General features: G+C 38.0%; 1 protein-coding gene across 5 annotated transcripts in view; it reads left to right on the top strand.

Moving 5' to 3' along the window:
* Positions 1-27933, top strand: part of Nav3 (neuron navigator 3) — a 686168-nt gene that overhangs the window by 454072 nt on the left and 204163 nt on the right. For all 5 annotated transcript variants that reach the window (XM_057757535.1, XM_057757536.1, XM_057757534.1 and 2 more), the window contains exons 3-4: positions 19549-19666; positions 20316-20368. In XM_057757535.1, the coding sequence (XP_057613518.1) occupies positions 19549-19666; positions 20316-20368 (171 nt within the window). The remainder of the gene's footprint in view (positions 1-19548; positions 19667-20315; positions 20369-27933) is intronic.

Here is a 27933-nt window from a genome sequence, read left to right as displayed (position 1 = left end):
CTGAGGCTCTGTAATAGAGTTTGAGGTCAGGGATGGTAATGCCTCCAGACGATCCTTTATTATATAAGATTGTTTTGGCTATCCTGGGTTTTTTGTTTCTCCATATAAAGTTGATTATTGTCCTCTCAAGATCTGTGAAGAATTTTGATGGGATTTTAATGGGGATTGCATTGAATCTATAAATTGCCCTTGGTAGAATTGCCATTTTTACTATGTTGATCCTCCCTATCCAAGAGCAAGGGAGATCCTTCCATTTTCTGGTATCCTCCTCAATTTCTTTCTTCATTGACTTAAAGTTCTTGTCAAATAGATCCTTTACTTCCTTGGTTAGGGTTACCCCAAGATATTTTATGCTATTTGTGGCTATCGTGAAGGGTGATGCTTCTCTGATTTCCATCTCTGCTTCCTTATCCTTTGTGTATAGGAGGGCAACTGATTTTTTGGAATTGATCTTGTATCCTGCAACGCTACTAAAGGTGTTTATCAGCTGAAGGAGTTCTTTGCTGGAGTTTTTGGGGTCGCTTATGTACACTATCATATCGTCTGCAAATAATGAAAGTTTAACTTCTTCCTTTCCGATTTGAATCCCTTTGATCCCCTTATGTTGTCTTATTGCTATTGCTAGAATTTCAAGCACTATATTAAAGAGGTATGGAGAGAGTGGACAACCTTGTCGTGTTCCTGATTTTAGTGGAATAGCTTTGAGTTTCTCTCCATTTAATTTGATGTTAGCTGACGGCTTGCTATAAATTGCTTTTATTATATTTAGGAACGACCCTTGTATTCCTAATCTCTCTAAGACCTTTATCATAAAGGGATGTTGAATTTTGTCAAATGCTTTTTCCGCATCTAATGAAATGATCATATGGTTTTTTTCTTTCAGATTATTTATATGATGGATTACATTGATAGATTTTCGTATGTTGAACCAGCCCTGCATCTCTGGGATGAAGCCTACTTGATCATAATGGATAATTTTTCTAATGTGTTCTTGGATTCGGTTTGCCAGTATTTTATTGAGTATTTTTGCGTCGATGTTCATGAGTGAGATTGGCCTGTAGTTCTCTTTCTTGGTTGTGTCTTTGTGTGGTTTTGGTATCAGAGTAACTTCAGCTTCATAAAAGGAATTTGGCAATGACTTCTCTGTTTCAATATTGTGAAATACATTAAGGAGTATAGGTATTAGGTCTTCTTGGAAGTTCTGGTAGAATTCTGCATTAAAGCCGTCTGGACCTGGGCTTTTTTTGGTGGGAAGGTTTTTTATAACAACTTCTAATTCTTCGCGACTAACAGGTCTATTTAGATTGTTCACCTGGTCCTGGTTTAACTTTGGTATATGGTACTTATCTAAAAAAGTGTCCATTTCTTTTACATTTTCCAATTTTGTGGCATACAGGTTTTTGTAGTAAGATCTAATGATTCTCTGAATTTCGTCTGTGTCTGTGGTTATGTCTCCCTTTTCGTTTCTGATTTTGTTAATTTGCGTATTCTCTCTCCGCCGTTTGATTAGTTTGGATAGGGGTTTATCAATCTTATTGATTTTCTCCAAGAACCAGCTTTTTGTTTCATTGATTCTTTGGATTGTTTTCTGTGTTTCTATTTTGTTGATTTCAGCCCTCAATTTGATTATTTCCAGTCTTCTACTTCTCCTAGGTGAGTCTGCTTCTTTTCTTTCTAAAGCTTTAAGGTGGGCTATTAGGTCTCCAATGTGTGCTTTCTCCGTTTTCTTTATGTGGGCACTTAATGCTATGAACTTTCCTCTTAGCACTGCTTTCATAGTGTCCCATAGGTTTGAGTATGTTGAGTCTTCGTTTTCATTGAATTCAAGAAAGACTTTAATTTCTTTCTTTATTTCTTCCTTGATCCAGGTGTGGTTTAGTAGTTGACTGTCCAATTTCCATGAGTTCATAGGCTTTCTGGGGATAGCATTGTTGTTGAATTCTAACTTTAATCCATGGTGATCTGATAAGACACAGGTGGTTACCGATATTTTTTTGTAACTGTGTAAGTTTGCTTTGTTACCGAGTATGTGGTCTATTTTCGAGAAGGTTCCATGAGCTGCAGAGAAGAAGGTATATTCTTTCTTATTTGAGTGGAATGTTCTATAGATGTCTGTTAAGTCCATTTGATTCATTACCTCCCTTAATCCTCTTATTTCTCTGTTAGGTTTCTGTCTGATTGACCTGTCCATTGGTGAGAGAGGAGTGTTGAAATCTCCTACTATTAGTGTGTGTGGTTTGATGACTGCCTTGAGTTTTAGTAACGTTTCTTTTACATAAGTGGGTGCTTTTATATTAGGGGCATAGATATTCAGGATTGAGACTTCATCCTGGTGAATTGTTCCTGTTATGAGTAAAAAATGTCCATCTCCATCTCTTTTGATTGATTTTAGTTTGAAGTCAACTTTCTTAGAAATTAGTATGGCCACACCTGCTTGTTTCTTAGGTCCATTTGCTTGATAAACCTTTTCCCAGCCCTTTACTTTGAGTAGATGTCTGTCTTTGTGGTTGAGGTGTGTTTCTTGTAAGCAACAGAATGTTGGATCCTGTTTTCGTATCCAATCTCTTAGCCTGTGCCTCTTTATAGGTGAGTTGAGTCCATTGATATTAAGTGATATTAATGACCAGTGGTTGTTAACTCCGGTCATTTTTCCTTTCTTTCTTTCTTTCCTTCTTTTGGTAGTAGAGTTTGTGTGTTTCCCTTCTTCAAGTTGTGCTGGTGAAGGGTCATTAGATGTCTGAGTTATTATGGGCATTGTTGGACTCCTTGGTTTGTGATTTTCCTTCTATTACTTTCTGAAGGGCTGGATTTGTGGCTACGTATTGTTTAAATTTGTTTTTATCCTGGAAAACTTTGTTTTCTCCATTTATAGTGAATGAAAGCTTGGCTGGGTATAGTAGTCTGGGCTTGCATCCATGGTCTCGTAGTTTCTGCAGTATATCTATCCAGGACCTTCTGGCTTTCATGGTTTCCATAGAGAAATCAGGTGTAAGTCTGATAGGTTTACCTTTATAGGTAACTTGACCTTTTTCCTTTGCAGCTCTTAATATTCTTTCTTTATTCTGTATGTTTTGTGTTTTGATTATTATATGACGAGGAGATGTTTTTTTTTGATCCAGTCGATTTGGTGTTCTGTATGCTTCTTGGACCTTCAAAGGAATATCTTTCTTAAGGTTGGGAAAGTTTTCTTCTATAATTTTATTAAATATATTTTCTGGACCATTGAGCTGTACTTCTTCTCCTTCTTCTATCCCTATTATTCTTAGGTTTGGTCTTTTTATTGTGTCCCAGATTTCCTGAATGTTTTGTGATGAGAATTTGTTGGTTATGCTGTTTTCTTTGATGAGAGTGTTTATTTTCTCTATGGTATCTTCAGTGTCTGAGATTCTTTCTTCTATCTCTTGTAATCTGTTGGTGGTACTTGTCTCTGTAGTTCCTGTTCGTTTATTCAAATTTTCCATCTCCATCCTTCCCTCGGTTTGTGTTTTCTTTATTACTTCCACTTCATTCTTCAAGTCTTGAACCGTTTCCCTTACCTGTTTGATTACTTTTTCTTGTTTCTCTTGGTTTTCTTGGGTATCTTTGAGAGATTTATTCATTTCCTCTACCTTTTTGTTTGTAATCTCTAATTGGTTGTGGCAGTTTTTCACCTCCTGTTTAAGGTCCTCTATTATTTTCATAAAATTCACTTTTGAGTCGAATTCTTCTAATTCTTCTGGATTAGGGTGTACACTTCTCATTTCGGTATTCCTGGATCCTGGTGATGTCACGTTGCCTTTCAAGTTGTTGGGGGAATTCTTGCATTGGCGCCTGCCCATCTTTTCCTTCAAATGGAGCCAGGAGAGGCCTGATGTCTTGGACCAGTCTTTGCTGTGACTAACTCTCTAGGTGTATCTCCTCAGTGTAGGGGCAGGAACCGTTCCCTTCCAGATGAACTCCTCAACACCAAAACATGGATGCGTGGTATTCCAATGACCCGCGTAAAGAAGGCCGAATGCAAGGGGTCGGGCGGGGTCGAGTAGAACACAGGCGACACTGCAGTACAAGCTGGAGGTGCCTGCACTCCCTTTCGGGGGTTGCTGAGGCCTGCCCGCTAGGCAGGCACTCACTGCTCTGGTTGGGTAGCCTTAGTGTAGGGGCGTTTGTGCTCTCTACCGGGACCTTCCGCCCCAGGATAGTACACACTCACCCGTCCCGATGAAACTTCTCGGCACCTACACAGGAACTCCTGGATGCCCCAATGAGCCAGGGACAAAGGGAAGTAGGGCGCAGGCAGAGCAGGTCCAGGAGATCACAGCAGAGACTGCAGCCCCAGCAGCAGGGGCCCGCTTTCCCTGGCGGGGACCTTGAGGCCTGCCCTCTAGTCAGGCACTCACTGCTCTGGGCTGGTAGCCTTAGTGAAAGGGCAGGAAACTGTTCCACAGCTAAGGACCTTGCAGACAAGGCAGGCTTGGGGGTGGGGGTGGGGGGCGGGTGTGTAGGAAAGAAAGCCTTGCAGCAGGAGCTGGGGGGGGGGCGTTTGTGCTCTCTACCGGGACAGTGCGCCCCAGGATAGCACACACTCACCCATCCAGATGGGACTTCTCAGCACCTATGCAGGGATTCCTGGTGGCCCCAATGAGCCCGGGACCAAGGGAAATAGGGGGCAGGGAGAGCAGGTCCAGGAGATCAGAAATTCTGTGTTTTAAAGTCTCTTTTTCCCTGAAAGTTTCAGTGCTATTTCCTGTCAATACAGGACGGACAGAAGTATGCCTGGGCTGTTGAGTTTTTAGCTCTATTACTTTCACTGTGGCTTTCAATACAGCAGACAGAATGTTACCTCTCAGTTTCTAACTGCAGTGATTTTAAGACTAAGCAAATGTAAAGTATGACTTTTCCCACATGACAGTTAATAATAAAGAAATTGCAAAACAGAATAAGAAAGAAAGAAAGAAGGTAGAAAAAGAAAGAATGTTATTTCTCTCTCTTGAGAAAATTTACCAACTTTATCATTAATGATATTAAGGGCTTACATCATAGGAATGAGTTGTTTGCAAAGAACATTTGCATATGCCCTGTTGTGACCTTGTGTTTTCTTGGTGGGACATGAGAGAAGCAGAGATGCTGCTTTTGTATAGTCTATAGATTCAGAAGCAAATGTGTCTTGTGTGTTGAAAGGAGCTTAACTGTTCAATCAGATTGCTTTAAATTTGTAAATAGTATTTATCCATGCCACTGTTTGTTTGTTTGTTTTTCCGTTTTGAGTACTGTAATTTTTATTTATCTTGAAGTAGATACATCTCATGCAAGGCACGAATGGCTTTGATGGAGAACCTTTCAGAGGCAACTGGGTTTATTCTTTTTCACCTCCACCTTTAGAACCAGGTGGACGCCTCCTCAAGACAGTTGGTCGGCTCCACCATCCCCAGCCTATAAGATAATAAATTTGGGTGGGTTCAGATAATATGCACTTATAAAAGTTCATAGATCGCTCTTATGGTGATGGTCTCCGCGTCAACCTTGAGAAGCACTGACCCATGCTAATGGGGTTCCATCAATCAGTTTGTCATTAATTGTTAGAGTGAGACATTATATACTCAGACCTGAAGGCTGGAAATATGACTTAGGGTTTCATTGACAGTGATTTCTTACACATATTTTCTAGCCTGTCATCTGATCTTTGGAGCATAGTTTGCCAGTTTTACCTTTAATTTAGTTCTATTATTTATATCAATTTTTGAGATTAGCACAAAATTACGATTTTATTTTATTTTTTATTACTCTTGTGTACATTTCATCTCTACCACAGTTTCTCCTCCCTCCATTCCTCTAGTTCCCTCCCCCACGACCCCTCTCCCCAGATTCACTCCACCTCCATTTTCTTTTGCAAAAAGAATAAGAAATAAAAAAGCAGGCCTCTCAGGGATATCAACCGAACACAGCATAACAAATAACAATAAGACAAAGCACACACCCTCATATTAAGGCTGAATGAGACAACCTAGTAGGAAGAAAGGGGTCCAAAGCCAAAGCAAGAGCCAGGGACACCCAGTACTCACAGTTAGGAGTCCCCAAAGACTATTAAGTCACACAACTATAACACAAATGCAGAGGACCTGCTCAAACACACAGAGTTCATGATTGTCACTTCTGTCTGTATGAGCCCCTATGTGCCCTGCTTAGATGATTCTGTGGACCATGTTTTCCTGGCATCCTCAAACCTCTCATTCCGACCATCCTTTCTCTCTCTCTTCTGTAGGATTCCCTTGGCTCTGCATAGTGTTTGGTTATGGTTCTCTGAATCTGTTTCCATTAGTTGCTGGGTGAGGCCCCTTTTGTGACAATTGGGCTAGATGCCAATCGTTGACCTTAGCAGAATATCTTCAAGTATTGAAAATAATATTTTAAAAACTCAAGTTGTTCTATTTTGTTGTCCTAAAACCAAAATGGAATCTAAAAGTTTTTGTGCTGTTCTTTTTCAAAAAAATATTCCGTTATTCCCTTGCCTTGTTAAACATTTGCAAGGCATTAGTGTGGATTCTTCCCAGTGTTCATTTTCAGTACCAGATACGGTAATAGCCAAGGAGCCTTTTCCCTATATTGTGAGACGGCTGTCTCAAGTAGTGGGAATAGCTGAAGGATATTAGAGTTCACTCCATGTCATGAGTGACATAGTCCTTTTGCATGCACCAGGAGCACAAATCTTGAGCCAGAGGCCTTTTGTTGTTGTTGTTGTTTTCTGTACAGTTTTTAACCACTATCAGCTTGGGAAAACTTCTCACCCTTGACTCAGGATCCTTTTCTTTGTAAGGGAATTGCGTCACTCTCAGGGAACTTCCTCCTAGGATCAAGTAAGTTAAACTCTGAAATATTGAGTGAAGGCATCTTGCTCACAATACAGTGTTATGAAGTTATGAAGAACACTATACAGCCTTGTCAGCTTGCTGTTGGCAATGGGAATGAAGTCAATGACTATGCTGTATGGTTATGACATTCAGTCCCTTCCCTAACACTAATTTAAAGCATGCACTATGGGAAGAAAGATCATCTATTAGAGCCCATGGGTCAGAGGTAGTGTAGATGGTTCTTCATTACATATTTGATTTCTGCCAGGCTGGTTTGATTGATTGTTCACACTGACCATGCAATTGCCCTGGATGATTGGGACGCTTAGGTTAGGGGAGAAAATGCTGACTGAGTTACCAAAGGGTTTAGCCCATTTGAAACAGTAAGAAGGGTTAAGGGGTGGGAAAAAATGACTTCATATGAGTGAAAGAAAATGTGGGAGAGATGAACTGGATAGAGGGGCAGTGCTGAGGTCCCCTGGGCAAGCAGAAGCGTAGGGAGCCTAGGCCATCATCATTTCAGATGGTAAGGGCTCACAGAATCTGCTCCCTTACCATTTCCCCCTCTCTGGCCCTCTTCAAGGACAAACTATGGACATTAGCATTTATGCTGTGGCCACAATGGCAAACACAGCACTTCCCCATAAATGCTGGCTGACTTCATCTGGTTATGGAGGGGACAGTTTATGTCTGGTCTGTCATTTTCTCTATAAGGAAACTACACATGAAAAAAGAATTCAGACTGTACTATAGTTAGTATGTAAACCCTCCCCGTTCCTTTCAGATCAGTTTACATATATGTCTATTTCTGTTCATCTAAAAATTTCCCATGTCTGATATGGAAATAGAGAGACACCAGAGGATTCCAAAGAGACAAATCATGTTGCGAATTTACAATGATAAATGCAGTTGTAAATAAAAATATCCGCCTAATTTCTGTTCCACAACATCTAACACTTGAGCTAAATGTGTGTTTGATGTCTGTCCAACACAGAAGGTCTGGGAATGGTATACTAGCTTGCTGATGATATGATCGATTTAATCTGGCTTTATGATAGGAACCACCACATTAGCCTGCCAAGGTGTAACGTTTTAGGGAGGAAGTCATTCTCCAAAAGTATTAAGATCAGTATTTTGATAAAAGAAAGTACTGTTACAAATGTGAATGTTATATTCTATTTTCTTTAATTGGTAATCACACACGTCAAGAAGTTAACAGTGCTCATGGCATATGCCAGAATTTTATTGATAAGCAGTCAAATAATATAATTTAAAACATTAAAAATTAAGACAGTGTGTATTTTGTGTTCTTTTTTGATCCCATGTGGTTCAGGCTGGCTTTGAACTCTCTAAATAGCTGAAGTTGGCTCTGAATTCCTGGCCTCCTTTCTTTCCTCTCTTGTTACTAGAATTATGGATGTTCACTTCCATACTTGGCTCTACTGGAATCTCTGTGGGGTTTGTTTATCTGTTTGGGGCAGGGCAATACTAGGAACTGATCCAGAATTCTCTAGGCAAACACTCTACTATTGAAATATATCACCACTCTATAGACTTCATTAAGCTAAGTTCTTTTGTATTATCCTGTTATGACCAGCTCTAGAAGAATACCTTGGATCCCCTGTTGATGACTCTATGAGCTTTAAACCAATCTCTATCCAGTGTCTGTTAAGTGGTTAGCAATATAACAAGTGCTAGTGTCAGCCTAAATTACAAATTTGAACTTTTCCACTGACTGACCCTGGTTGACCTCCACACCCTGCTGACTGCTTACTGAACATTGCACTTTCTATATCTCCATACCTTTGTGGCTAATGGCCACAATCTCTCTTACTCTGCCTCTTTTCATATCTTCATATTTTCAAAAAAAAAGTCATTTAAATCATTATCAGAAAATGAATGCAAAATAACTTCAAGAGTCTGACTGAGCAGTTAAGATGCTGCCTGATCTTCCAGAGGACCTGGGCTCCATTCCCAGCATCCACATGGAGTCTAGTAAACATCTTAACTCCATTCCCAAGGCGTCTGATGTCTCCTGGCCTCTACAGGCTTTTATGTACATGGTTCACAGATAACATGGAGATAAAGCACCCATTTAAGAAAATAAAACTAATAAAATCTCAAAAACTAATAAAATCTCAAAAAAAAAAATCACAGCCATCTTCTATACCTCCCCTTCCTGTTCACAGCAGAGAAAACTGATTTTGCACTATTTAAGTTTTCTAAGACACTTATTTCAACATCTCCAAGTGATATGCCACAATATTAATGTATGGATTATAGAGATTTTTATGTTGATTTTTATAAAAACATGAGATTTAGTTCCTCTTTTTTCCATTCCATTTATCCTGCCCCCAATATACTTACATTATAATTTTCATCTAAATCCATATATTTAAATTATTTCCATGTAAATATCCTTTACTGCCAAACCACATACAATATACCCTGATTACAGCCCTTTCTAAAGCAAAATTTGTTGTCCTATTTTGCCTACCACTAATAATCATAGCACCCTTTTTAATTTAGATTTTTAAAAACCAATATCCAATTTTTTTTCCTATGGTTTCCAATTGCTGTGTAAAGGGCATCTCTGTAAAACTTTCTTTATCTAAGCTGTCAGAATGTGTGTTACTTGTAGTATCTGTCCGCTGTCAATAATTCTAAAGTCATCGAAATGTCGGCTCTCTATCCTGTCTCACAGGAAGATGACATGCTGCCAAGGCATGCACATGAAAATGCTTTTTGCCTTTCTCCTGTATTTGGCCACCTGCGTGAATTTTCTTATTTTTATCCATATATTCCTAAGATAAGGAATGTTTTTTTCAGAACACTTTGAACAAGTTTTTTATCTATTTATTTTTCTATCTGTGTTCTCTGGCAGTCTGCATCGTATTCGAGATTGGAAACCACCGTCTTCCAAAACATAGGAACTTATCTAAAACCGCTAGACTTAGGAGGGTTATTGAGACTGGCGATGTCATCTCTTTGCTTTCTTTTGACAGGAACTTGAAATTGTTTTCTTCTCTGTGGCCCTTTAGCTATTAGGATATTTTTATTATCCACTATTATTGGTATCACTTTTTAACTTTTTATCTATACTGAAAACTTTTATGATTTTATTCAAAAAATCTCTTCTATTGGAAATATACATTTCACTGACATTTAATCTAATGACTTTATTCTTTAATATGATGCTACATGATATTTTGTATTGCTTAAATTTGCATTTTTATCTATTTTCCAATTTAATCTTCTAGTCTTTTAACCTATTTGGCTCTAATAGTTTTGACTTTAAAACACCTTATCCCATGTTTCTTCAAATGTTTATGTGCTTGCTTGCATGTATGTGTCTTTCTCCTGGTGGATATACTGTCTCCTTCTTAGCAGAGTATAGGATATTAATTATAATTTCTTTGACTTTTCTTTTGCTCCTCACTTGAACTGTTTTACTTGAAATTGTTTTATCTGTGTATATTAACAATACTTAAATTTATCTCATCAAATTTTTGGTAGCCCTTAATTCTTTTTTTTTTTTTTTTTTTTTTTTTTTTTTGATTTTTCGAGACAGGGTTTCTCTGTGGCTTTTGGAGCCTGTCCTGGAACTAGCTCTGTAGACCAGGCTGGTCTCGAACTCACACCTGCCTCTGTCTCCCGAGTGCTGGGATTAAAGGCGTGTGCCACCATCGCCCGGCTTTTTTTTTTTTTTTTTTTTTGACAATATCTCTTCTTTTTTGGTCTTTTATTGAAAATAGGTTTTCATGCAATATATTCTGTTTACAGTTTCCCTTTCCCCCTCCCCTCTCATCCAGATACGTACCCTTTCTGTTTCTTGTTAGAAAACAAACAGGCATCTAGGGAATAATAATAAGATAAGATAAATCTGAGGTCAGCTACCTTATCTTATGTGCGTTCCTTCTTTGCCTGGTGTTTTCCTGATTTCTAACCTCTTATTTCTGACTTCCTATGTATGCCCTCTCCATGGTCTATTCAAATCAAAACCTTCATGATTCTCTGAATTCACTCTATTGTCCAATTTCTCTGCTCCTTTTGTAGATTTTAGTTATCCTTGTATTCCATGAAAGAATCTTCTCTTCTCCTCCTGCCAAAGCCTTCCCCTTTGTGTGGTGGGCCTCACTTCTCTATCATTTTTCTGTTAGCTTCATCCGTGGTTTTTGTTGTTGTTGTCATTGCCAGCTTTCTTTCTTTAAAATAATTCATTCTTAAAATGAATTCATTCTAAAAAATGAAATAATTCATTCTTAAAAATGAATTATTAAAAATTGCTTTACGAAGAAACATTTTTAAGGTAATTGAGATCTATTATGTGATTTTTAGTTGGAAGATAATCTACTCTTATTTTTATTTTAAAGTTATAGTTGGCTAAAATAATATAAGGGATATTTTATTGCTTGTCACACCTGAGTTCTGAGACTATTTCTGCAATGCTAGAGGAACTGGGCTGAGAAATTGAAATGGGGCTGTTAAAGCTCTGATGATGTCCCAGGGTCAATAGGTATGAAGAAAACAGATTTTTCAAGACTGGCTCATTTGCTGATTCAATAAATGCAAAAAAGAATTCAAAAGGGAAAAGTGATGGAGAACAAGGGAAGAATTGGTGGGAAGGAAACAGTAGGTAGATTATTTCAGAACATACTATATAAATGATTTATTAAATAAAAATATAATATATAATTTCTCTCAAGACTAAGGTTTTGTACCGTATGCAAGAATATACTGTTCTGTATTAGAAGTGGATTAGTTATTTATGGTTTAAAATTCAATCTTTGAGAAAAAGACTCGCTCATATTCAGGTTCTCCCTTTCATTCACATAAATCTAATTCCGACTGAAGAATCTTGATAGCCTCCATTTCTTAGACTACTTGCCATTCATTGAACATAAATCATTGCATCCACATAAGTAGGTTAGTATCATCTATGGGGTAAATAAAACAGGCCTAAATGTTTATATGTAGCTGATTGGCAGGTTATACATAGCACACTCATCAAGAACTAAAATGAACTTGCAAGTGGTAGTGGCACATGCCTTTCATCCCAGAACTCAGGAGGCAGAGTCAGGCAGATTTCTTGAGTTTCAAGGCAACCCTGGCCTAGAGAGTAAATTGCAGGACAGCTGGGGCTGTTACACAGAGAAACTTTATCACAAATTAAAAAAAGAAGAAGAAGAAGAAGAAGAAGAAGAAGAAGAAGAAGAAGAAGAAGAAGAAGAAGAAGAAGAAGAAGAAGAAGAAGAAGAAAAGAAAGAAATGAGCAATGGTTTACACAATTAAGAGCAGTTTGCCTGGATGGATTAAATGGTAGTATGTCACAGACAGATGACCTGAGTTTGTAGACTTTGAGCTGACAGCTAGGGAACCTGTATGGGACCCACCTAGGACCTCCACCTGTGGGTGATAGTTATGTAGCTTGGTCTGTTTGTGGGGCCCGTAGCAATGGGATCAGGACCTGTTCCAATGCATGAACTGGCCTTTTAGAACCTGTTCCCCATACTTGGATCCTTGTCCAACCTTGATGCAGGGAGAGAGGCTTGTTTCTGCCTCTACTTGATATGCCGTGCCTTGTTGATTCCCATGGGAAGCCTGCCCCTTTAGAAGGGAGAAGGATTGGATGGCAGGGTAGATGGGAGGACGGGGAAGGAATAGGAAGAGCAGAGAGAAGGTAAACTGTGCTTGCTATGTAAAACAAGTGAAAAAAAATGAATAAAAACAAAAATAACAATAAAAAGCAGTATGTTTTTGCCAATAACACAAATCAAGTTTAGGGTTCTGTGGGGCATCAAATACATCTTCCTCTGATGTTATTTTTGTGTTCATGGCCAAAGATATTTATGTACTATTCATATGTGTTGGCTTTATATCATCTTTTAACTTCATAACAAAACAGGTATTTTATTATATGTGTTACATGACATATGCATGAACTCATAGAGACTATGGCAACGGGCACAGGGCCTGCATAGGACAAGGCAGATGGGGTCCCAGGGTTGAGCGGAGAAGTCAACACAGAACCCATTTTTCACCCAGAAGCTGTCTTCAGCTGATAACCACTAAAAGGAAAAGTTAGTTTTCTCCAACTGAGTCTCACTGGGTATACAAACCACACTCAAGGACAAGTCCCTGTGGTCAGCGGTAGATGGCCAGCACAAAGTGAACTCAATGGTATTTTTGTAGAGTTTTCTTTTTTGTTTGTTTCATTATACTTTGTCTGGGATCTTTTTTTCTATTGAACCTTATAGTCATTTTTCTTTTTAACCTTAAAGTCTTTTTCTAATATTTTGTAGTTTCCAACTTTGTTTTCAGTGGGTTTTCTGTGAATGGGAATGCATGTGTGTCTGCCTTTGTATGCGTTTTCTGTGTCTTTTCTTTGACATCTTTTCTTCTGTTTGTTTTATCATATTCTGTTTCATTTGCTTTTTACTTTTATCTTAAGTTAATTTATTGTTACTGTTACTTTAAATGCCTGTTTATTTTCGAATGAAAGAGAGAAAGACTGTGAATTTGGGTAGGTAGGGGTGGACAAGTGGGGAGATCATGGAGGAGTTGGGGAGGACCAGCCATAATCAAGATGTATTGCATGAAAAAAGTCTCTTTTTAATAAAAATGAAATTAAATAATTATTAGGGCATATTCTTAAGAGGTCATTACAACTTGTAACTGATTTCCTTAATTGTTTCATATTATTATAATTAGATGAATATCTTCGGTTTAAGGAGTTAACAGTAACTATGGTTTTTGAAAAATTATTACAGTTCTCATTATAATGAAAATATATATTTAACAAACTAGTTGTAATATATTTAACACTTAATACATGTATTAAGTGGAAGGCTATGTCAGATTTCATTTACACTTGAGAGAAATTTTGTTCAGAGATAATGGTAATATTGCCTGTTTTATGAATGAGGAGTCCCTGGTACTGAGTAAATAAATACTCAGTGGTCCTTACATGGATGGGAAGTGATAGAACTTAAACTTAATGCTGTAGAATGCATCATCTAAAAGCACATATTATATAATAGGCCAAAAATTCACGTTGATTTATGATACCTTTGATTTATTCTAATTAATGTAAATGAGCTTATATATGCATAAATACACACACACACATATATATACATATAATTACTTGTAATATAATTTCTGATTAGTTTTTGGTCAATGTAATCTTACTAATTTTTATCTAATTTCCAAAGTATAATTCATAGAGATGTATAAACCATTTGTTAGGTAAAATACTTGAACACTGACTTTGGAAACTAGGAGTTAGCCATATTTGAAGCTTTTGAAGCATTGGCCTAAAGCTTGGCAATGAAAATACTCAAAGAGTTTGAATAGAAATTGCCAAATATTGGGTTTATATTCATTTTATATTACTCTCATTTATATGAATTTCTTCACTCAAGAACTTCTATTAATTCACAGTTTAATCCTGGGAAGTATAATATTTCCTAACTCAATCAACTGGAGCTGAAAGGTTTCATAGAATGATTGTGTTTTATGTTAACGAACCAAAGGAAGCTGCAGTCCAAACCCAGCATCAGAACATAATTTATCATCCCTCCACATCAGTTCAAACAACAGAAGTTAATGAAAGTTGACAGGGCTGTTTGCATTCTCTCTCATCAGAGCATAACAGAAAGTTGACTAGTGAGTTTTTTGATTTCTTACCATGTCTTCTATTTATGTCCACTCCCCCATTAGAGAGACACGTCCTTTTCCCCACTGTGTTGTAAGGAGGCTGTTTGTTTGTTCTCGGCTTCTTAGCCCTGAAATAACCATGAAGAAACTGTATTAATTAAATCACTGCTTGGCCCATTAGCTCTAGCTTCTTATTGGCTAACTCTTACATATTAATTTAACCCATTTCTATTAATTTGTGTAATGCCAAGTGGCTGTGGCTTACTGCCTAAAGTTCTGGCGTCTGTCTCTGGCAGGGGTACATGGCTTCTCTCTGACTCCACTTTTCTCCCAGCATTCAGTTTAGTTTTCCCCGCCTACCTAAGTTCTACCCTGCTATAGGTCCAAAGCAGTTTCTTTATTCCTTCATGGTAATCACAGCATCCAGAGGGGACTCCCACATCACCACTGTTTTCCTCAACTCACATAGTTTCAATTTAAGAATTTGAAGAAACAATCTGGGTATGGTGGTACATGCCTGTAATCCTAGTGCTTGAAAAACTGAGGCAGGGGGATAGCTGCACTTTCAAGGTCATCTGGGGCATAGACATGAATTTAAAATTAACCTGAGATATATAACAGATCTTTTATAAAGAAATAAGTTAATAAGTAATCTATATAAAATATGTTTTAATCATTTATAATATATAATGATATTTTGTGCTGTAATTATTTTATGTTTTTCCAGTTATGACATTCCTTTGGGATGTACAATTTTCCCCTCATGATTTCCTCATAGGCTATCATTTCTTTTACTTACAGAAAGTATATATGTTCTTGCAAAAGGATAATTAACGAAAAGTTTGTGTGTGTGATTTTTAACCAGAAGTGAGCTCTCGGTTCATTCATTTAGTTACTGATTTTGCTGACAACAATGAAAGTCAGGGCATACTTTCAGGCAAAGACCTCAGGTGTGAAATCCCCTGGAGAAAATCCGGAAGCAAACACACAAGGTCTGCCGGACCAGCCTGAGGCTTTCTTATCAGTAATTAAAGCCAGCTGACTGGCTTCCATCTGTTTGCCTAAATTTCCTGAAAGAGTCATACACATGGTAAGACTCTTTCAGCATGCATTGGGGGGTAAAACAATTGTTTTGTTTTTTATATACTTCATTCATTTTTTTATTTAAAATGAACGTTTCTTTTCATGTTAGCTAGTGTCCTCCTAGAATAAAATGCAAGCAGCTTGGAAGGTGATGCAGTAGCCCTTAGTAGAGGTACTGAGGTGACCACTGCACTTCAATCCAGTCTCATAGCTCAGGAGGCAGAGAACCCAGAAGCTGCAGCTAATTAGAAGATAAGCATCTGACAGAAGTATAGAGCCAGAAGTCAGCACTGCAAGTTCTTCAGCCTTTGCCCTAGTTTTTCCAGTTGCTTCATCTCCGTGGGGCAATAACCTGAGCAAGCATTTACTCTCAAGCTAGCCTAGCAAAGAACAGCTAGCTGTCACAGTGCTGGCCATGGTGTCAGGGAATTCTTTGGGAGTAACTCTGTGTCACAGGCTTTGTAGAGGTGCTACTTTATTCATCTTGGTACAGTTTTGTGATGCAAGGTTTATTATTTACCCTATTTTACAGTTTAGATAGAGTAGGTAACTTTCCTAAGTTCACGGTGGCGGTGAATTCTCTAGGGCCTCAGATTTGTCAGCCGATGGCTCAGTGACCCCTGCCTATGGAGAGAGAGACGGCTACAATCCAAGTCGAACTCAGGCCATTCTTCATCTGGAACGGTGAATTTGGAACTCTGCTACTTGGATGAAGTACAGATACAAGGATAACACTAAATGTTTTAAACTTATAAATCTTTACAAACAGCAAAAGAAATATTTTCCATCCTGCAAATATAAGACAACCTTAAGTTTCACCAAATAAGTGGACATGAGAGGACTGCCAAATAAATGCATTTAGAAATTGTTCACATCGTGATTTAGAGAGAGCCATGAGTCATTTTCTTTTTCTTTATTTTTCTCCCACATGATACATCCCAACTTCAGCCTCCCCTCCGTCCCCTCCTCTTAGCGTCCCTCCGCCCATTTTCCCCAGATTCACTGCTCCTTCATTTCTCTTCAGAAAAGATCAAGCCTCCCAAGAATATCAGTTGAGCATAGCATAACAGCACACAAAAAGACTCGGGACAAATATCATATCAAGGCTGGGCGAGGCAACCCAATAGGCAGAAAAGGGTCCCATGAGCGGGCAAGAGAATCAGAGCTTCGTTACTTTACAAATAACATAGATCATAGATATGAGACATCAACTGGCACTTACCAACCTAGTCTTTCTTACATATCTATACACCTTTAATTATTCTCACAGTGAGGTAAATAAGAATCACCAGATATACGTAAGATGTTCCTTGATATTTTCTAAAAGTATATCATCTATATGTTTTCATACTTTTGGAATGTTTCTACTTAGTAATACCCTGAAAACATTTATTAGGGCCACTTATATGTTTAACCATATAAAGTGTCAGTGTATTAGTCTTCATATAAATATTCAATTATAAATTCAGTAAAATCATAGTCAGAAATATTAATTATCCTCTGACAGGAGTACTGAACTTTTTCTGCAATATGCTATCAAGAGTATTGATGCAAATATACATGAAATGACTTTTAGAATTTCTGTTAAATTGTTAATTAAAAAGCAAAAATTATAAAATGCAGTTTTAATTTTGTACCTAATAGGGTATGTTTCTGTGTGTCTGTGTATCATCTATATGTGTATGTCTGTAAATGAGTATGTGTCTTTTTTTTTTTTTTTTTTTTTTTTTTTTTTTGGTTTTTCGAGACAGGGTTTCTCTGTGGTTTTGGAGCCTGTCCTGGAACTAGCTCTTGTAGACCAGGTTGGTCTCGAACTCACAGAGATCCGCCTGCCTCTGCCTCCCGAGTGCTGGGATTAAAGGCGTGCGCCACCACCGCCCGGCAAGTATGTGTCTTTGTGTGTGTGTGTGTGTGTGTGTTTGTGTCTGTGAAACCCTGTGTGTGTGTGTGTGTGTGTCTGTCTGTCTGTCTGTCTCTCTCTCTCTCTCTCTCTCTGTGAATGCCTATGTGTATGTGTGTAAAAAAATGTGCTTAAATGGTAAACTGTTGTTTAGACATACTCCATACTCATTATAGAACATTTTGTAGCAAGCTAATCAAAATTATGAAGGGTCGCAACTTCTGGGAAACCTTCCCAGTTTTGTTTGGTCTCATATACTTCTGATTTATCAATTACAACGTATGTATTTGTTTTCTTAGAAGTAGCCAGGTCTTGTTTTCCAACTCTGTATCCTTAGCTATTCCATAGCAAACAGGAGGATCACAGTGTCTATGATTGCGTAAGCCACAGTATAAACTCAAGGCTGACCCAGTCACATTAGGGAGAGCTTATCTCTAGCACAGTGGTAAAGTATTTGTCTTGCCTATGAAAGGTACCAGATATGAGCTATAAGAAAACAATACATTTAGCTTATTTAGATTTTTATTTCATGTGTGTGCATATATGTTTACCATATACTTAACTGGTTCCTAAAGAGGACAGAAGAGGGAATCAGATCCTTCAGAACTGGAGTTAAAGACAATTTTGAACTGCCATGTGGGTGCTAAGGCCCTAACCTTGGTCCTCTGCAAGAGCAGTAAGTGCTTTTAACTCCGAGGAGTCTCTCCAGCACATAAATCTTTAAATAGTAGTTTTGCATGTTGTTGTCCTTTGTTGGCTTGTGACAGTGAGATAAAACTCACTCTCTTGGCCTGGGCTGTGCTCATTTTAGACATCCTCTGTCAGCCACAGTTTCTCCTTAGACTCCGCATTTCTGGAGCTTCTTCCTTGCCTGGGTCACACCCTCTGCAGGGAAGATTCTTTCATGGATTTCTCACATCCGTGTTTTATCATCCCAGCTCTGATCCCACTATTTCTGATAACACTTTTGTATGCCTTTTAAAACGGATTTGTCTTTTAATCTTGTGTACCTATGTATGTGTATGTATAGGAATATGCATTGGTGTGGATTGCTTTTGGGGTCCAGAGGAGTGCATATGAGCCCCGGGATCTTAGATGACACAGCAAGTGACAGTGAGCAACCCCAAGTCAGTGCTCTGTTAGAACCCACACATACTCTCAGCCTCAGAGCCATGATTCCAGCCACCTTTGTCTGTTTCTTGTTTCCCCTTCTCTCTTCTCGTTTCAATTTTTTTTAAAAAATATTATGTCCTAAAATAATCTACCTTGTAACACAATTACTAATGAACCACCCGTGCAATTGAAACACCTTCAAGCCTAATAGGCTAATAATGTTTTAAGAAGTAACATTTTTGTGGGTATGTGTGTGGCATTCTTGAAACTTCAAGTTTTCTTTATATCATGACCCGCCAGTTGCTGGGATCACCTATTTGTAAGCCAAATTGCCAACCCTGTGGTTTACAATACACTTCTCTGTTCTGTATTGTAATTGTAACTCCATTTGCTGCCTCCCTGTTCTAATACAAACACATTTCAGGAGGTTTAAAATAAGAGATGACAGTCCAAACAAAATATCTTAGACAGGAAGGCATTTGCAATTATTTCATAAAAGGATGCCAAAATATTGTCACATATAGTATCTCAGATGGCAAATTCAATAACGTCTCTTCGGAGAAACACATTTTCACAAAGTTCCTCCATAAATCAGACCAGGTGGCTTCCCTTTACACAGACAGGATTATTTTCAAAATAAAGGGCGGAGGAAAAGAGCAAAGAGAAAACCCAAACTGGTTCCATTAGCGATCTCCTCCCGAGTCAGCTGGGAAGGGAGCTTTGCTTGGTCACAACTGACTAGTCCATGGTTTTGAAAGGAATGATTCATCATCCTTTGAAACAAGAGATAAGTGGGGGAAAGAGCCGTTTAAAAATGACTTTACAACTGTTTCCTTTGGAGCTGTGACTTCTTTAGCTGGAATGCGATCCTGAACGGTTTCCCTCCGAGTCTCGCATTTGCCTTGAGCGGTTTTCTTGTCTCTCTTCTCCCACGCCCCATCTCACTTCTTCCCTCCCTGTCTTCCACAGATTTACACTGACTGGGCCAACCACTACCTGGCAAAATCTGGCCACAAGCGGCTGATTAAGGATTTGCAGCAGGACATTGCAGACGGGGTCCTTCTGGCTGAGATCATCCAGATCATCGGTGAGACCTGCCCTCTGACAACTCGGAGGGGCTCTCTGCTCGCTATGCTTTTGCTACATTGTAGTTTAGGTCTGATGCCTACTGAATCGTCTCATGTGTCCAAGACAGGAGTGTTCCTGTCTCCGATTTAATTGAATATGTTTACGTGAGACTGAAAAAGGCATTCTGGCCACACTTTGCAATAGCTCAAACTGTGTCTTTACATATATAGCATTGTCAGAAAGGAAAGCCTCGTTAAACCATATGCCTCCCATGTGTGTGTTTCCTTAACCGGAGGAGCTCATACACTGAGACTCCTTGAAACTGGATCCTGATCCAGCAGAGACATTTGTGAAAGGTTTCATGTCAGCCGTCATTTGGCACAGCTGGAAAGTCAGCAGCGACTTCCTCCTCACTCACTCATTTTTTTTTCCCTTTTTTCCTTTGCTTGATTTGTGCACATGGAATTGTTGGCTGATAACAAGTTGGCTCCCTTGTCCCTGGCTTGGGAGGCTGAGTAGGGGAATCAATGGCATTTCTGCTTGGTGTTTTTTAATTTTTTATTTTATTTTAAAGGTCGCCTCTTTTTTTTTCCCCTGTGCGTGTTTCACTTCATTGCTTAAGCATGTTGTTCTTTTTTTCTCTCCTTTGTTTTATTTCTTGGTTTTAGCCAATGAGAAAGTGGAAGATATCAATGGATGTCCTAGAAGTCATTCTCAGATGGTAAGAATCTGATTTCTTCTCAATCTCCGCACTTAGCCCCATTTCCAAGTTAACTGCATTTGCACCGTTGCTTAGGGACTTTTCTGCATGCCTTCCTGCTTGTGTAAGAGACCATGGGATCCCATTCTGCCCTCTGCATTTCCGTGGCCTCAGGGTCAATGAGGAAGCACCATGCAGAGGGGAATTTGGACTACTGTGTAACATGTTCCTAGGTATTTATTCTGACCCTCGACTTCTTTTTTTCTTTTACTTTTCTTCTTTTGTTTGTTCTGATGTTTTACAGTTTGCAATTCTTTACACTGGGCTTTCTGTCAGTGAACTTGATTTCCAGTTGAAAGTCACATTTTTTTGCTTGAGCGGCTGTTTTAAATAATAGAGCTAGCCATGTGCCTTTTGAAAGTATAACTGTGTGACTTGTTCATCACGAAGTTCAGGGTGAGCACATGGGTTCTTGCCACCCTTGGGAACCGCTCTGCGGGTGTGCTGTAGCATATATTCAAAACAATGTGCGATTCTGAGATAAGGCCCATTGTAGCTTCCAGAAAGCCTTCTGTCTGAAGGCCCCTTATTCCAGCTATGTCTTTCCTTTCCCAGCTAGCAAAGCTTAACGTTTATAAATAAAAGCATAGATTGATAGGCTGCTGAGATGAAAACAAACAAGCAAACCCTAATCACAAAGCCACCACTTCATTTTCTGGGGTGAACTGAAGACAGAATGCCTCCAGTGAAGACATTCCAGGCAGTTTCCAGCCTGAATAACAGCCCAAGTCTCTCCAAGTGAGATTGTTTCAGAGAATACTCCTGTTAGCACAATTTAGGCATTTTGAGTGTTTAATGAATCCCTGTCATGGATTCGTTCAAAGGAAAAACTCATGGAATTCTTAAACCTGCTGACCTGCTTCACTTAAAGTCAAAAGACTAAAATCCAATGTAATAAAAATTTTATTTTTCAAGAGTGATTCATTAGACTGCTTAAAACTTGAAAGCTCAAAAAAAAACCTATTAAAATGTCATGATCTATAGTTGTTGTGATAAATAAAATTCACCATAAAAGATAAGGTCTCTATAAAAGATTTCAGCTTTATGGGTATTTCCTGATCTAATTACTCTGAACGTAAATGATTCTCTGTGGAAATTAATTACATTTGCTTTGTAAAGTTTTACTGTTGGCATGCTACAATAGAATAACTGCAGATTCTGATGTAATAATAGTTGTATGATGTTGGAAAAACACACAAACTCTCTGAGCTTTCTCAGTTGCAAAAGACATGTTAATTGAATGTTTTTATTTATTATATAAAAATTAATGCCTATATATACACTAATTAACATAATATGCAAATACAGAGTAATTTTATTGGAAATTTTATGAGTAGCATATGAATGGATTAACACCTGCTCAAATATTGTAATGCATTTCACTTGACAAATTTGTCCCTGGAACTCATGTATGTGTCTTCTTAACCCTAAAACTTGATTGTGTTTTCATTATTTTAACAATGAACAAGTGGTAGACACTATAAATGGTTTTAAATCTAGATCAGTGGTTCTCGACCTTCCTAATGCTACAACCCTTTAATACAGTTCCTCATGTTGTGATGCCCCCCTCACCCAACCACCATAAAATTATTTTTGTTGCTACATCATAACTGTAATTTTGCTACTGTTATGAATCAGAATGTAAATATCTGTGTTTTCTGATGGTCTTAGGTGACCCCTGGATCATCTGACCCCCCAAGGGTCGTGACCCATGGGTTGAAAACCAATGGTCTAGTGCTTTCTATCTACTCTGCTATCCCAATTTTACACTGCTTTTTGAGGATCTGAATTCCAGACAAGCTCATACTTGATTACAGGGAAAAAAAATCTCCAAAGCTCAACATTAGACAGGCAATGCTCTGATGTTTATCTAAAGTATCTGCACCTACCGTTTTCACACATCTGGAAAAGTATCTCAGCATAGACTCTTTTACTTATTTATGGCTTCCTGAATGTTCTTAGCCATGCCATGCAACGGTTGGTATACACGGTACCCCTGCTTCTGAAGACAAAAAGAAACCCAAAGATTCGAAAGTGATGGTGTTGTGAAAACTGTGGCTTCCTCCCTCTAAAGTCTTAGTTGGAGTTATATTTCGTCTTGAATGAGGATGTCTTGGTTTATTTTTTTCTGACTGGTTGGTGGTTGAACTTCAAATCTGAAGTTAGCATGAACTCTCAAGGTTAATTCAGAAGAAACACTGTGAAAAAATGTAATGTCCGCCTTGACTGTTTTTGTCACTCTTCTTTAGAGTTTTAATTGGCACTGTGTAATTAATAAGTACAAAACCCAGACTAGAGCCGAGACCAGAAAGGAAAACACAGCTAGGTATGGCAACATGACTAGGTGAATGGATCAAGCGTCTGCTCCAGTCAGGATGCGGCTGACTGTTATCACACAATGCAAGGTTCCACCTCCGTCATAGAGAGCCATCCTTGCTCACAAAAAGGACTTTCAGCACATCGTACATATCCTGTCTTTTGTCACCCTGGCTGAAGTCTGTGTTTAGTAATAACAAAACAAGAACAACAACCAAAGAGGAAAAAACCTTCCAGTACTAGATTATCTGGATTTATGTTTCATGCTCTATGACCATTCTAGAATCATTTGAAGCACTCATTACTAGAGTTTCTGGTGACATGGAACTGCAGTGTATTGGTCCATGTTCATAACAACCTGGTCATTCACACTTAGTCCCTCTCTCTGCCACAAGTCTTTTTTTTTTAAAAAAAATATATTTATTTATTTATTATGTATACAATGTTCTGTCTGTGTGTATGCCTTCAGGGCAGAAGAGGGTACCAGACCTCATTACAGATGGTTGTGAGCCACCATGAGGTTGCTGGGAATTGAACTCAGGACCTTTGGAAGAGCAGGCAATGCTCTTAACTGCTGAACCATCTCTCCAGCCCCTCTGCTACAAGTCTTAAAGGAGCAGGGAGAGGGACATTTGACCGAGGTCCGGATGAAGATCAGAGCTGCAATATAAGTACAGAATAACAATAGAAATGAATGGGGAAGAATAAAAGGACCCAGGAGGGGAGGCATCTTGATGTGTTCTAGAACGAACTCTGTGGTTTGAGTCTGGCTAGGGATGTCGGAAGGGGAAGACAGAACCAAATCGTGGAAGAGCCATGTAAAGAGCTTATGTTGGTCTTTTAAATCAGGAGAGGATAAATTGGATCACTCTTAATGCTTGTCTATGTCAATATCTGATACACGTGTTTAAAGTCACTTACAGGGCTACCTGAAGAGAACAGAATATATATTAGACTTCAACTAGGTGTGGAAGATGGCAAAGAAGGGGAATTTTCAAACACTTCCTTTAGGTTTTTATTTTTTATTTATTTTTTTTAATTTTTTGTCAAATGAAGAAGGTGAGGCTCACAGGTGAAAGGAAAAATGACACTTCTATATTTTTGACAAGTAAAGTTTGATGCCCATTGGAACATAAAGCAGGGAATAACTAGGTTGCTACCTTGAGCTTCTATCCGGGGAAGCTACCATTTCATACACAGGTGATGGATAGCAAGAAGGAAATCTTGCAGGAGGCCTGTGTAAATTCAGCAAGGAAAGGTTTGTGATGAGGGACATTAGTATTTATAAGGTAGGAATCAGGAGAGGGAGAATGGTGAGATAGCCCTCACAGAGACAGTGGGTCACAGGTGTAGCTTGCTAATGCTCAGTATCAATGTTATAGTTTAAGCTACAGTGTTTACTTCAGCACAAATACCGAGTAAAATGAATTGAATAGGATGTAGCTAATGCTGTCACATGCTACCTAGTCTGGCGATTATGCTGCAATGAAGAAGTCAGCCTTGGTAATCAGATGAGCGTTCATAACCGAAACAAAAGGATCCTTCTACAGAGAGATAGTCTATTAAGTTGTAACGGCCACTGTGGTACCCAATGAACTACTCGTCACTTTTAGGGGATCCTAGCAAAGAGAAAAAAAGAAAAGATGCTTGAGAGACATCTTGGCTGAGGGGAGATTTGTTTCAGTTGTGGGAAAAGACAAGAAGAAGATCGCTGTAGGGACTAGAAAGATGGCTCAGGTCATGAGTCCTTGCTGTTCTTTTCTAGAATTCAGGTTCCATACCCAAGACTCCAGGGGTATCTTGAAACTGTCTGTAACTCCAGGTCCAAGGATTTGACACCCTCTTCGGCCTCCATGGGCTTCGGGTACACAGGGTACATAGGCATACGTGCAGGTCAAACACTCATACACATAAAATAAAAATAAATAATCTTTTTAGAAAAGAATGTAGCAGTAGAGAGAGAAGAGGATTCATGGCAGCAAAAATGTAAGTGATGGGATGAAATTTTGAAGTCTTTATAGAAAATTGGCTTTTATGGAAGAATGATAAAGACAAAGCAAAACCATTTTTCCTCTATGTCATGTTATATAAGTCACAGAGGATGTAAATGTATGAAAAGTCAGTATTTGAAGTACAATAAACTAAAATTTAAGAAATTTAAATCATTTTAGTAAGGACCAGAAGTTTAGATAATGCTAATATACTCTTTTTTGTTATTCTCTGTAGCTTTTCTTATGATAAATAAAACATTACTAAAGATATTGTATATGATACACTCTGAACTATAAAGTATCTTATAAGATGAAAGCAAATTTATGTATGTACATGCATATAAAAGAATATAACAATCGTATTTTAGATAGCATGGTCCAGACATCACATATGTAAGAAAAATATAAACTTATCCCCTTTGAAATATCTGGATATCCCACTGTGGATTTCAAAAAAATAGTTATGTTTTATCAGTGAATTTCAGATCATCATCATCTTGAAGCATAGAAATAGTTTTGTGGGGTCTGAACAAACACTATATTTAACATCATTTGAAGATGAAGTTATTAATATGGGTGACACCTGTTGAGTCATTTCTAGGTAGGTATTACTCAAGATCTAAAATATATGCTGCATGACATAACTTTGCTGAGCTTACATGAGGAAATAAATTTGTAAACTACAAATTCCAGGAATATCCTGAATGCTTAATAGGTTAAAAATAGCAAAAGAAAAATGCCCAACATTTATTTGAAAGGCAGAGGCACAAGTGTGAGATTCTCAAACAAGAATCTTAGACATGTAGGAAAATTGTTTTGAAACAAGTTTTTCTTCATCTTAAGATAGACTGTTATATTTAGGGATCTTCAGAAGTGCCCAGATGATTTAGGAATTTGATGGTTCGAAATCTTTGCCAGGCAAGAATTATTTTCTCTTACATAGTTGAGGATTAGAGATGTGTGGCTCAAGGCTCTCTTGTGGTCTTCAAACTGAACTCCTCTATGTGACCCTATTTCTAGCTCAACTGTGGTTTAATCACAACCTTTAGCTGCACTCTTTTTTCTTTTGTCATCTTCTGTATGTTATTGTGTAAAATTTGCTGACAAATGATGTTTTGGAATGTTTTTCCCTCTTAATTTGTTTTAAAATTGTTTCTAGAAGATGGAAAAGTAGAACTTAGTGTGCCCTTCTATATGATTCCATGATCCATAAGATACTAGCTTCTAAAAGAAATTCTTTACAAATTTCACAGACGTTTTACCCACATCTATAGTTAGTTTTGTTGGGAAGTGACCGCTTATGATGAGAATGTGTCCCTTATTTTCACCAGTTTTGTACCCTTCAAAGTTGTAATTTCTTGAGTCATTGCCTGTGATTGTTGTTCTCTTGAGGGTTTTTTACATAAGAAGAGAAGCTTTTAACAGAATAGCGAAGAGATAAAATACTAGAGTGCTGTTAAATTTTAATAAAAATTTATGATATGCACACTCTAGGGTTCTAGCCTGTGAGTGGAAACTCACAGGAATGTCCAGTTCCTAACTTTAGGTATCCGCATGGTCCCCCTGCATTTTGAAGTTGCTGATTTTGAAATGGCGAGATAAAGAAACTTATGAAAACACATGTTTTAATGCAAATATTTCCCTGGTGTATTTAGAAACACTACAAGAAAATTATGCTTCATAGTTCCCTTACTGATTTCATTGTTTTCATGTCTCTAAATTTGAAAGGAATATAATAAACTGAACTTTTAGTGAATGTATGTTTAAGTTTTAAGGCTTTCATCCTGATGGTTTTCAAAAGTGAAAGTCTCTATAGAGTTACTTGAATTTTTAGTGAACTGTCAAGATGTGTTATATGGGATGAATTGGTTGAATTAATTCTCCTTCTGGCTGTGTCCCAGAAAAGGGAATTGGAACTTAGGTCTATCTTGCTATGAAAAAAAGTGGACAACCAATATCAAAGTCCATTGGAATTCTGGTTTGATAGGATTTTTTTTTATTCTGAAAAAATATGATTTTTCTTTTACCAACATTCTGTCTTATAATACATGTCATTTTCTATCTTTATAGATGTTTTAATTTGCTCTCATCACAGAGTAAGAAAGATGTTTCCTAAATTGCATTAGGTGCAGTAAAGAGAAGCAACAATGAAGCAGGAGACATCTGCTCTACCTGGTCTTAGTATACCATTTAAATGTTGGCCTTTCAGCAGATATATGTTCAAAACTTAGTAGATGAGTCCAAGATACTTGCTTCTCAAAATTATAATTAAATGATTCTAACAGGAATTTAATTAATCATGTGGATAGTCATGAACAAAAGTTTTATTATATTTTGATAAAAACCTTGTTCATATTCATGTGTCAAAGAAATTTTAGACATTAATTTCATGGAACCAAATTTTAGAGGTGGTTCTGAGAATTTGACAATTGGTCATGATAATTGGTTGATTGGTTTTTTAACACGCAAAACCACACACACATGTACACAGCTGGAACTAGATGATTTGCTTATATTCACTATTTTGTCATAAGAACAGCACTACATAAGAACTAGGCTTCATCAAGAGTACATGTGATCCATATTGAGCAAGTGTAGAAACTGTGGCTTGAACTCATGCTTCAGTCCAAGCCTGACAACTTTCAGATTTGTTTATAAAAATGGTATGACAGAATGCAGTCTGGAATTTAGGCCACTGGATTTTTGGCTGTTTCTCTTCCCCCTCCTTTGATTTAAAACACATTAAATTTTAATACAGCCGGGCGGTGGTGGCGCACGCCTTTAATCCCAGCACTTGGGAGGCAGAGGCAGGCGGATCTCTGTGAGTTCGAGGCCAGCCTGGTCTACAAGAGCTAGTTCCAGGACAGGCTCCAAAACCACAGAGAAACCCTGTCTCGAAAAACCAAAAAAAAAAAAAAAAAAAAAAGAAGTTTTAAACATGCAGCAAATTTCAAAGGTACCAAGGTTTTCCTTAGACTTTCTGTTGCTATATTCACATGCTCCCCAATTATCAACCTTCCTCATTGTGGTAAGTCATTTGTAATGGATTGATTGTTTTGTTACACTCTTACTATTCACAGTCCATAGCTTACATTAGTGATGGTTCAGGAAAAGGTATATTAGCTTCTATTCACCAGTGAAATAGTTTCAACTCTCTGAAATTCCTTTATGGTAATCTTCACATCCTTCATATTATAGGCAGTGGCCTTTCAGATTGGC

Source organism: Chionomys nivalis, chromosome 25 (genome assembly GCF_950005125.1).
Source record: "Chionomys nivalis chromosome 25, mChiNiv1.1, whole genome shotgun sequence".
Classification (NCBI taxonomy): domain Eukaryota; kingdom Metazoa; phylum Chordata; class Mammalia; order Rodentia; family Cricetidae; genus Chionomys; species Chionomys nivalis.
The sequence above is the reverse complement of the archived record's forward strand: the minus strand, read 5'-3'. Positions and strand labels throughout refer to the sequence as shown.